This window comes from Sinocyclocheilus anshuiensis, unplaced genomic scaffold (assembly GCF_001515605.1).
Source record: "Sinocyclocheilus anshuiensis isolate Anshui unplaced genomic scaffold, SAMN03320099.WGS_v1.1 scaffold524, whole genome shotgun sequence".
Classification (NCBI taxonomy): Eukaryota; Metazoa; Chordata; class Actinopteri; order Cypriniformes; family Cyprinidae; genus Sinocyclocheilus; species Sinocyclocheilus anshuiensis.
Window position 1 is genome coordinate 628966 of NW_015555703.1, and position 11453 is coordinate 640418.

At 36.4% G+C, this 11453-nt stretch overlaps 1 protein-coding gene across 1 annotated transcript in view; it reads left to right on the forward strand.

Moving 5' to 3' along the window:
- The first annotated feature begins 414 nt into the window (after positions 1-414).
- The window catches only part of LOC107671763 (protein crumbs homolog 1-like), a 17154-nt gene continuing 6115 nt past the window's right edge, over positions 415-11453 (forward strand). The window contains exons 1-6 of the mRNA XM_016464718.1: positions 415-586; positions 3047-3994; positions 6120-6670; positions 8082-8247; positions 9716-10622; positions 10743-10784. Coding sequence (XP_016320204.1) covers positions 538-586; positions 3047-3994; positions 6120-6670; positions 8082-8247; positions 9716-10622; positions 10743-10784 — 2663 coding nt within the window. The 5' untranslated portion in view covers positions 415-537. The remainder of the gene's footprint in view (positions 587-3046; positions 3995-6119; positions 6671-8081; positions 8248-9715; positions 10623-10742; positions 10785-11453) is intronic.

The window sequence follows — 11453 nt, forward strand, 5'->3', positions numbered from 1 at the left end:
TTTTTACATATCTGCTCAAAATTAGTTATGGATCATTTACAGTTTGTACTGAAGGTGCCTGAGAAGTTTGAAGACTAACGTTCCAAAGATATAAGGCTTTTTACCAAAATGCTTATATCTGTTTTGTGTTGAGTTGTGTTCCTCGGTTTATTCTGATTCTGTTTATTCGTCACATTTAGAAATAATCACCATTCAAATCTGTGGATTATGCCTTTATAATAGAGTTCTACTGTCTAAGAACTGTTAATAACTTCATTCAGATCTGTCTTGTGTCATTTCAGAGCTGCATAGGTCCATAAGGTGAGGATGCGTGAGCTCTCTCAGATTAGCCGTGGCTCCTATCCCTGGCCTCACACCAGTTCATTAGCATGTAAATGCATTACCATAATCCCAAGGGTTGCGGTGAACCCACTGAGAAGTCAGTCCATCCTAAACACAGATGAATGAGGAAGAGCCAAGGAAGTCTGTGAGGGTAATGGTGTTTTACAAAGCTGGCTTTAGGTCTCCTGCCTGTTTAGTTTGTTTATAACTAAAATCATGACAAGACTGGTCATTTCTTTCTGGATTGTACTGTTGCTCTATGCAGGTAACAATTTTCATTACAATGTTATCTTGAGGCATACTTATGGATTACATTTGAAATGTGCATGTTCATGCTTTTTAGTTGGTAAGGCCTATTAATGGCATTGATGAAACTAATTGCAGCCTAGAATGCATAATGCTTTTGTTCCATAAATCCTCACACATGTGATTTTAATAGAATTGGAGAGATATGTGGTTGTCTTGCTTCATTGCAGCAAGAGCATTTAAGCAAATCAAAAGATTTTACCCAAAAATCAATCATCCCGTTCCAGTATGATTGTGAAAAATCATTCATGCAGTACACAATCTGGAAAAAAAATCTAAAATAAAATCAGAAGTTGACAGAACAGAGTTGAGAGTACTTAGTATATATACATAACAGTATACTTACTATCAACTTTGTGTCTATCAACTTTGATCTGTGATTTTATTGGACTAATATAAACTCAAAAATATTCATGTTTGTACATCCAAGTTCAATCATTTGAAATTAAGCTGATTAAGCTAATTAAATGAAGCTAATATATCATGTAATAGTGATTTAGAACTTTCAGAACTTTTTAGAATCTTTGGGCAAACTGAAAAAGTTAGGTACTTCTATACACCAAAATAAGTTGTATAAACTAATTTAAATATTTATCCTTTGTAAGTTCATTGTAAAAAAAATATATATTTTTCGAAGTTGTAAATAAAGCAAAGATTTCTACTTCAAAATTTCACATTTAATTCAATGTGTTACTTGCCTGTTTTCGTAATTATTTGTGAATTTTACTAAAAATTTCTGAGTGAAAATGTTCTAAGTATAGCTTACGCCAAGTGTTCCCATACTTTGCCCAAAAACACAAATTATTCAGCTGCATCATCAGTGAGCAAACAGCATGTTCTGCAGCTAGTTAGTTGGACCCACACCAACAAACTTGACATTGTAAATACATGATGTTTAATATTTTTAAAGTTTTTTTTTAAAAGAAGAACATACCACATACAATGAAATTATTGTTGTTTTTTTAAACATTTCACTCAAATTGATATGATCAAAAACATATGCAATTGAAAAAAAAATTGAAAGAAAAAAAAGTGTGTGTGTGTGTGTGCATGTTTATGTGGTTTATGAGGACACAAATTTGTATAATAACATGGGTATGACATAGGTATTACAACGAGAAGGTGATTTATGAGGACATTTTCAGTGTCCCCGTAATTCAAAAGGCTTATAAATAATTCAGAATGAGTTTTTTTGAAAATCTAAAAATGCAGAAAGTTTCCTGTGAGGGGGAGGGTTGGTGTAGGGGAATAGAAAATACAGTTTGTACAGTATAAAAACCATTACGCCTATGGAGAGTCCCCATAAACCATAAAAACAAACCTATGTGTGTGTGTATGTGTGTGTGTGTGTGTTCCACAAAAGAAAGTAATACAGGTTTGGAATGACACGAGGATGAGTAAATGACAGAATTTTCATTTTTGAGTGAATGTGATATCTTAGACAGATATAAAGTTAAAGGCTTAGTTCACCCAAAAATGAAAATTCTGTCATTAATTACTCACTCTCATGTCGTTCTAAACCTGTAAGACCTTTGTTCATCTTCGGAACACAATTTAAAATATTTTTGATGAAATCTGAGGGCTCTCTGACCCTCCCATAGACAGCAAGGTTCTAAACCTGTAAGACCTTTGTTCATCTTCGGAACACAATTTAAGATATTTTTGATGAAATCCAAGAGCTTGACCACTCATAGACAGCAACGCAACTACCACGTTCAAGGCCCAGAAACGTAGTAAGGACATCGTTAAAATAGTCCATGTGACATCAGTGGTTCAACCATAATTTTATGAAGCTACGAGAATACTTTTTGTGCACAAAGAAAACAAAAATAGCGATTTTTTAAACAATTTCTTCTCTTCCGTGTCAGTCTTCAATGCATGTTCACGACAGTACCACGACGCATGCGTGTGCATTCCTCTGCTTGTAAACAAGACGCAGCACATGCTTGTTCTACGTCAGAACGCTGGCTCCTGCATCAGCAGCACCACACACAAGCGTCATGGTACTGTCGAGAAAGCGCGGCGAAGACTGACACGGAAGAGAAGAAATTGTTGAAAAAAGTCGCTATTTTTGTTTTCTTTGCACACAAAAAGTATTCTCGTAACTTAATAGAATTAAGGTTGAACAACTGAAGTCACATGGACTATTTTAACAATGTCCTTACTACGTTTCTGGATCTGGGAACGTTTTAGTTGCGTTGCTGTCTATGCAGTGTCAGAAAGCTCTCGGATTTCACCAAAAATACCTTAATTTGTGTTATGATGATGAATGAAGGTCTTACAAGTTTGAAACGACATAAGGGTGAGTAATTAATGACAGAATTTTCATTTTTTGGTGAACTAACCCTTTAACTAATATTTGTCAGTGAGGTTCATAACACTGTAAAAAGTCTTGAAACTTGTGTCTTCTCTGCCTCAGGAGTCCGCAGTGAGGAGAATATTAATGGTTGTGATATGAACCCGTGCATGAACGGTGGCGTGTGCGAAAATCAGGATGGACAATACAAATGTCACTGTTCCCAAATGAGCTATAATGGACACCTCTATGGAGGGCCATACTGCACGGTAATCCTGCTCGGCTGTGAACGTCACTGGTGCGAGAACGGTGCCACTTGCTATCCGTACCTGGACAAAGGACGGCATCGATACAGCTGCATCTGCCCTGAGGGTTTCACTGGAACAAAATGCCAGACGTCCACCGCCTTCTCCTTTGAAGAAAGTGGATTCATGCAGGTCCAAACCAAACTCACTAATGCTTTCGAACCTTTGAATGTCACTCTGAGTTTCCGCACGTTGCAGGCAGCGGCCACTCTGCTCCAGTGCCATGTTGAAGATCAGTTTCTTATGCTGGAGTTAGTGGATGGAAGAGTACGGCATACATTGCAGCGAGCCCAGGACACTGAAAGCGTTTTTCTAGAGCTCCCGCCGATGGTCTCTGATGGCCACTGGCACACGGTCAAGGCCTCGCTGCACAACAACATGCTCGGGCTGAGTCTTACAGACCCTTCTTGCCTTGAGGACACGTGTCGTATGGAAGTACAGATTGATCGAGCAGAGCCCGAACTGGGTTCAGGTCTGTCTGAGTTAACTGTGATCCAGAATCTCTACATAGGTGGAAGAGGAGAGAATGAGACTGCTTCAGGCTTTTTGGGATGTATGAGGGATGTGTGGTTGGATTCACGCATCGTGGTGCCCGGACTGGGGCTGAGGAGTCCTGCTAAGCAACTTAATGTGAAACAGGGCTGCAGTGACTGGGACCGCTGCAAGGAAAACCCATGCCAGAACAGAGGCAGATGTGTTAAGACTGGATGGAGAAGCTTTAGCTGCGAATGCCATCGGCCTTACGAGGGCGAGCACTGTTTAGATGGTATGATTGCTCTTACATTATACTACTTGGGTTAGTTTGCATATAGAATGAACAGAATTATGGATTTAGACCCTTAAAGGGATAGCTCATCCAAAAATAAAAATTCTGACATCCTTTACTCAACCTCAAGTGGTTCCAAAACTGTATGGGTTTCTTTCTTCTGTTGAACACAAAAGAACATTTTTTAAAGAATGTCAGTAACTGAACAATTGCTGGTAGCCATTGACTTCCATAGTATTTTTTTTTTTCCATTTTTAGGTGAACTATCTCTTTAAGTCACATTCAGAAATGTCTGAATGCCATTGCAGTAGATTCAAAATATCAAACCAAGTGTCATCTGCAAACAAATTCCGATACCTTTAAAACAAAATGTTCTAAAGCGGTTTTCACAGTGATGCCATAGAAGAACCATTTTTGGTTCCCCAAAGAACCTTTCAGTGAGCAATTCTTAAACTAACATTCTTTTCTTAGTGTGAAGAACATTTTATTTTCTAAAGAACTCCTTTTCCACTGTAAAGAACCTTTTGTCCAATAGAAAGATTCCATGGAACCGCAGATGTAAAAAGAGTGTAAAAATACAGAAATATAACATCGCTTTTTGAGCCATTTTGCAATGGCTTTTTCAGTGTCGCAATGATTTTTGGTAGATATGAAGATGCTCTCCTCAAGTTCACACAGGTGTCCTAACAGAGTAACTGCACCTGTAGTTCATCACATTAACTGAACTTGATCCACTAAGGTTTGACAACCTGAAAATGTCCAAAGGCTTCTTTATATAGAAAAATATATCTATTGGGTTATCATTTAAAACAACACAAACTTCTTCATGACATCTTGTGCTTGAGAGGTGTGCTTGTTCTTTCTTTTTTTTATTTTACTATTTAAAGTAGCCTATTTCTGATTAAACCAAGATAGAATTTTAAATAATTTAGAATGAGCATTCATCTTTCCTGGTCACCATTATCTCTACAACAACGTCATTGATAAAACTGCTTAGCGAGAATCTAAATGTAGTGCCCCTTAGAGGGTCAAATTTAGTGCAGAGACATACAATGAGATTAGAGTGCTAAAGAAAACAGGCATTCACAAACACCCAGACATACACTCACGCAAAAAGCAACCCGACTGCAAAGGAAGGGTTAAAACCAGTCACACCTGAACTGTGGCTTAAAGAAACGTGATATTAACAGGCGTATTTAATCCATGCAGATCCTGTTAAGAAAGAAACCACCAGTGATTTATTTGAGACGTATCTTATGTTCAGTGTCAGAGAGCAAAACAAATTCTGTTAGGAATGGGTGGACAACCCAGCATATTTATTGAATTATTGTTATTACAATGGCATGTTATTGTATGCATTGTATTACATCAACAACTACAATAATAAAATAATATATATGTAATAAAACATATTATAATAATAATCATGATAATAATAAAACATTAAAAAAAAAATTATATTTGACTGTCACATTTTATTTAGATTTATTATTATTATTAATAATAATAATGATATTTCGAATAATATTAAAAATTCGAACTATATTTGGAAACATTCTATTTGGTTTGATATTATTCTTATATGAATGAGAATTCACAATTCTGGAATAATAATGCTTGACTTGAACCAAAAAAATGGCTAAACTTTCTAAATATGTTGAATATCTTTGAATATGTAATTAAAAAAATTATGAAAAATGTGATGAATTTCCATATATGAATTATTACATACTATTTTGTTTGATATACTACGACGACTACTACTACTACTACTAATAATAGTAATAATAATAACTAAATAATAATTAAAATTGCAAATATTTTGTTGTTGTTGTTGTTATTGTTGTTGATAATACTATTCATAATATTCAAAATATTTATAATGCATATTATGTCTTTGTTGTAGTATATACATTTTTGTTGATTTAATAAGTAATTGTGTAAAAAGCAGAAAAATTATCTCTAAGAATCATTTTTGCATTTCACTTATTGAGCACGTAAACACTCCAGCAATCGCAGAAACAATCTTCTTGGTCAAAAAAACAAACAAACAAACAAAAAACAATCTTATGCATATTCTGTATTGTACCTTTCTCTTACACTGCTGTTCACTTTGTATTATCAGAGTATGTAGCTGCAAGGTTTGGAAGTGAAGATCTGGAGAGCTATGCTGTGTTCACAGTGGAAGACGATCCAGGTGACAGTAACACCGTGTCCATGTTCGTTCGCACGCGCCGCTCACAGGGCTTGCTCCTGGTCCTCTCCAACACTACCAGTCAGTATCTGCGTGTCTGGTTAGAGGATGGAAAGGTCAAAGTTCAAATCAACAACTTTGAAAGCCTGCTAGGATCGGAAACAGTCAGTGATGGTCACTTCCATCTCATAACTGTGCTTGTGGAGCCAGAATCCCTGTCCCTGTTTATGTCTGCTAAGAGCCAAGGCCGCATCCCCATCCGCAGTGTGCTGGTCCAGGCTGGAGATGCAGTGTATGTGGGGGGTTTACCGGACCGCCGTGCATCGCTAGCCTTCGGCGGCTACTTTAAGGGCTGTATCCAAGACCTCCGTATAAACAGCAGACGCCTGCAGTTCTACCCCGTCAGTGTCCCGGCGAGCTCCTACCGGCTCCAGAGCTTGATGAAAGTCACGCGTGGCTGTACTGGCGACGACTCCTGCACTGTAAGCATTTACAGATCCATGAATATGGTACTGGTATAAAATGTTGTTCAGTTTGCATGTTATTCTGGCCAAGAAATGCCCAAATGACAGGAAAGGTTGGTCTGATTGACATAAAAAGTGCATCAGATATTCAGCAATTAGCACTCTCTCAATTAAACTTTGCAATCACATTATCAGCAACAATATTTGTATGTTTGAATATTTCAATCTATTATGAATGATCTGATTGAATAATCAAATATTATGAATGTTTACATCATTTACAATGTTCACAATTCTGGAATAATAATGCTTGACTTAAACCATACATTTTTTCCAATTTGCTAAACTTTCGAAATATGATTAATATGTTTGAATAATTTCTAAACTTCAAAAATTATGAAATATATTTTCATATATTGTATTGATTACATCATTCACAATGTTCACAATTCTGGAATAATAATGCTTGACTTAAACCATACTTTTTTTTCCCAATTTGCTAAACTTTCTAAATATGTTTAATATGTTTGAATATTTTGTAAACTTCAAATATTTTGGAAAAATTATAAATATTAATATATTATGAATGATTGCATCATTCACAATGTTCACAATTCTGGAATAATAATGCTTGACTTGAACCATACACTTTTTTTCTAATTTGCCAAGCTTTCTAAATATAATTAATATGTTTGAATATTTTGTAAACTTCACAAATTATGAAATATATTTTCATATATTGTATTGATTACATCATTTACAATGTTCACAATTCTGGAATAATAATGCTTGACTTGAACCATACACTTTTTCCAATTTGCTAAACTTTCTAAGTATGTTTAATATGTTTGAATATATTGTAAACTTCAAATATTTTGGAAAAAATGATAAATATTAATATATTATGAATGATTACATCATGCACGATGTTCTCAGTTCTGGAATAATAATGCTTGACTTAAACCATACACTTTATTTTTCTAATTTGCTAAACTTTCTAAATATGATTAACATGTTTGAATATTTTGTAAATTTCACAAATTATGAAAATATGATACATTTTTATATATTGCAAATGATTACATCATGCACAATGTTCACAATTCTGGAATAATAATGCTTGTCTTCAACCATACATTTAGTATTTTGTATTTTGCAAACATCAAAAATTATGAAACATTTGATACATTTCCGTATATTATGAATCATTACATCATTCACAATGTTCATAATTCAGGGAGTTTTCCATACCCTTTCTCTGTTTGAAACAGATCCCATGGGTCTGTGGACAGCAGTTTAAGAAGCACTGCTAAATAACGAAATAATATTATGTGAAATTGAAGGACAGTAGAGTCTTCTTCAAGATGCATCTTTCATGTTTATAATGAGAGTATGTACTGTGATGAGTGATCGTGAGTATCTGTTGTAGAATAATCCCTGCTTGCATGGAGGTGTGTGTTACTCTATGTGGGATGATTTCACATGCAGCTGCCCACCCAATACAGCGGGACAGCGCTGTGAGGAGGTCAGGTGGTGTGAGCTGTCTCCATGTCCGTCCTCTGCCGTGTGTCAAGCCCACACTCAGGGCTTTGAATGTAAGTATGAACTTGTTGTCCTTATCCGAACTATGACAATTTTTCTAATTAAAAGCGGTAAAGAAAAGGTTGATTATGTCTAAGCATTAATACATCTATGGTACCTATCCTCAGTTCAGTTATATAATTGATAATTGTCATGTGTAGCTATACTGGGGATTTATGAAAGCCTCAAAAGATTATCCTTTGTTGGATTTGCCATGCCATGTGTGCTTGTCCTGGAGCATGTTAATGACATAACCATATGTTGCAGGGAAGAAATTGAATATGGTGTTCAGGGGTTACACTATATGCAAGTAAAAAGAAAATAAGGGTCTGTTTATTCATGCTTGCTGAAACAGGTAGCACCTGAGAGGATACAGTGTTCATGTGAATAAACATAACTAGAGGAATTTGGAACCTTGGAGGTCTACTGCAATGATTCTCAGACTTTTTAACTCCAAGGTCTACAGAAAGGCCCAATGACTTCTCTGATTTATCTAATTGGCTGAATAAGGATTAAAGATAAGGACTTTAAAAAAATGTTCAACTCACATAATTTGTACCCAATAAACATGCCCACTGAGTTATAAGATTTTATTAATTGACATATCTTTTCCAGATGTAAAAATCAGACTTTTAAAATGAGGTTTCCTCATATATTCAGTGTGAAAAAACCAACGTTGTTTGGAGTGTGAATGAAAATAAGAAATATCTTAATTTTTTGTTGTTTTAGCTCATTTTAAATAATTTGGAGTAATCTTGAGGCCCTGTCCTGACCTTCTCAATATGACCTGAATGCCAGATAATTTGTTTTATTTATTTTAAGATTTTGTACATCACCTCAGTAATAGTTTGCATGAAGTGACAATGTAACTTTAAGATGTTTCTAAGCCAAATGGACTGGAAAACAGGGACTGAGAGAAAGTCGAGACCCAATTACTCAATTTTAAATTGAGTCATATAGAAAAAAAAAAGAAATAAAAATAAAATGTAACTAAAATAAAATAAAACAAACTTTATTTCAGCTAAATGCAACAGCAACATTTTTCATTTTAATTTAGTTTAACTTGATGTACTAAAATAACTAAAACTAAAACAGAAATAAAAAAATGAATAACTATATACTCACATTTAAAAACCACAAAAATATGTAACAAAATTACTGAAACTTTAAATAAACAAAACATTGCCAAAAAAGCAGTTTAATCCAATTTTAAAGTAAGTAAACTTTTACGTAAAAAAAATATAAAACACTGTGAAGGCAAATAAGATGTGAAGTATCCGTATATGTAAAAGAGACTTTTGAATCAGCTAAGGATTTTGGGTTTATATATATAGAAAGAGCTATGACGAAAAATATTATATATTTTTTTAATCTTCTATTTGTGAGTAGTATGCATCTTAGCTTTTTTTTTTTTTTTTTAGAAAAAAATACTAGAGCTTACATTACTAGAGCACTGATGCGTTTTTCCTGACCACTTTGCAGGTTTGGTCAATGTTAGCCTCCGCAGCGACAGCCACATAATCACCTATCGTGGCAATGGAAAAATACAGCGATACCTCGGCAGCATTTCAATGCATTTCCGTACCAGGCAGCAGAATGCGACTCTACTGCATGCTGAGCGGGATTCTCAGTTCATTACCATTTCCATCCACGATGGACACGTGGTTTTAGAGCTGCAGGGAGAAAAACGAACCTCCTATGTATATATCCACAGCCTGGATCTGGTGAATGATGGTCAGTGGCACAAAGCAGACTTCAGCATGGACAGCCCAGTCCTCCAGTCATCCAGATGGAGAATAGTTGTGGACGAGCGCTGGGAGAAACCCTCCGTCTCCTTCACAGCCTCAGGAGATCTGGATTTCCTCCGAGAAGATGCGGACATCATCTTAGGGGGCTTGGGACCTGATTCAGAGGGTAACTTCGCTGGCTGTCTCGGTTTGGTGGAGATTGGAGGCCTTGCATTGCCACATTACAGTGAAGTGGAGATGAACCAGCCTAGACCACAGGAAGAGCGGTTTCTGAGGACTTCTGGTACTCCCGACTTCGGCTGCTGGGGATGTAATGTCTGTGAGCCTGACCCTTGCCAAAATGAAGGGGTTTGTGAAGATCTGTTCGACCTTTTCAAATGCCATTGCCCATCTGATTGGGATGGCCAACGCTGTGAATTCACTTTAGATGATTGTGCATCAAACCCGTGTGTTCACGGAGCCTGCAGAGCGATCTCATCTGGATACGAGTGCTCGTGTGATGCAGGCTACACCGGCCGGCGCTGTGAAACGGAAGTGGATGTATGCGCCCGCCACAAGTGCAGCAATGGAGGAACATGCCTAAGAGGATTGAAACATTACTCATGTCTCTGTCCAAGAAGCACGACGGGTCCTTTCTGCAGGTGAATATGTTTCCTATGCTCACCACTGCAATGCATCTCGAGAGATGAAGTCTTCAGCAATGTCTTGAAATGCTGACATTCTTAGATGTGCATGCATGTAATGTTTCATTTCTGTTTCAGGGAGAGAGTTCCAGAGCTTCCATGGTATATCGACAGGTTTCCGTGAGTCTGACTTCTTAAAATATATATTAATGTTCAAACTGGGGGCTAGAAGGTGATTCTTGGAAGTCTCTAAAAAAAGCATAGTTACACGTTGCATGTAGTTAATATAGTAATAAGTAAGGGATGTACATCCAACCAGTAGTTATTGCAGAATAAACCCTGACATGACATGGTGATTGCATCCCCATTTCACATCAGTAAATAATTAAAGGGGTCATATGATGTTGCTAAAAAGAACATTATTTTGTGTATTTGGTGTAATTAAATGTGTTTATGCAGTTTAAGGTTCAAAAAACACATTATTTTCCACATACTGTACATTATTGTTTCTCCTCTATGCCCCGCCTTTCTGAAACGCGTCAATTTTTACAAAGCTCATCGGTCTGAAAAGCGAGGTGTGCTCTGATTGGCCAGCTATCCAGTGCGTTGTGATTGGCCGAATTCCTCAAGCGTGTGTCGGAAATGTTACGCCCCTACCATATTGTGATGATGCCCTGTCCCGGCCGGAGTGTAACATAAAACCATGTCTGCATTTGTGATCGGAGAAATGACAAACAACAAGTGCTACTCTACACTGCCCAAAAAACTGCGTTTGAATCATCAGTGGCAAATTCTTTAAATATAAAAAACATACTTACAGTCTGTGAGTCAGAACAGCCGGCATTGTAG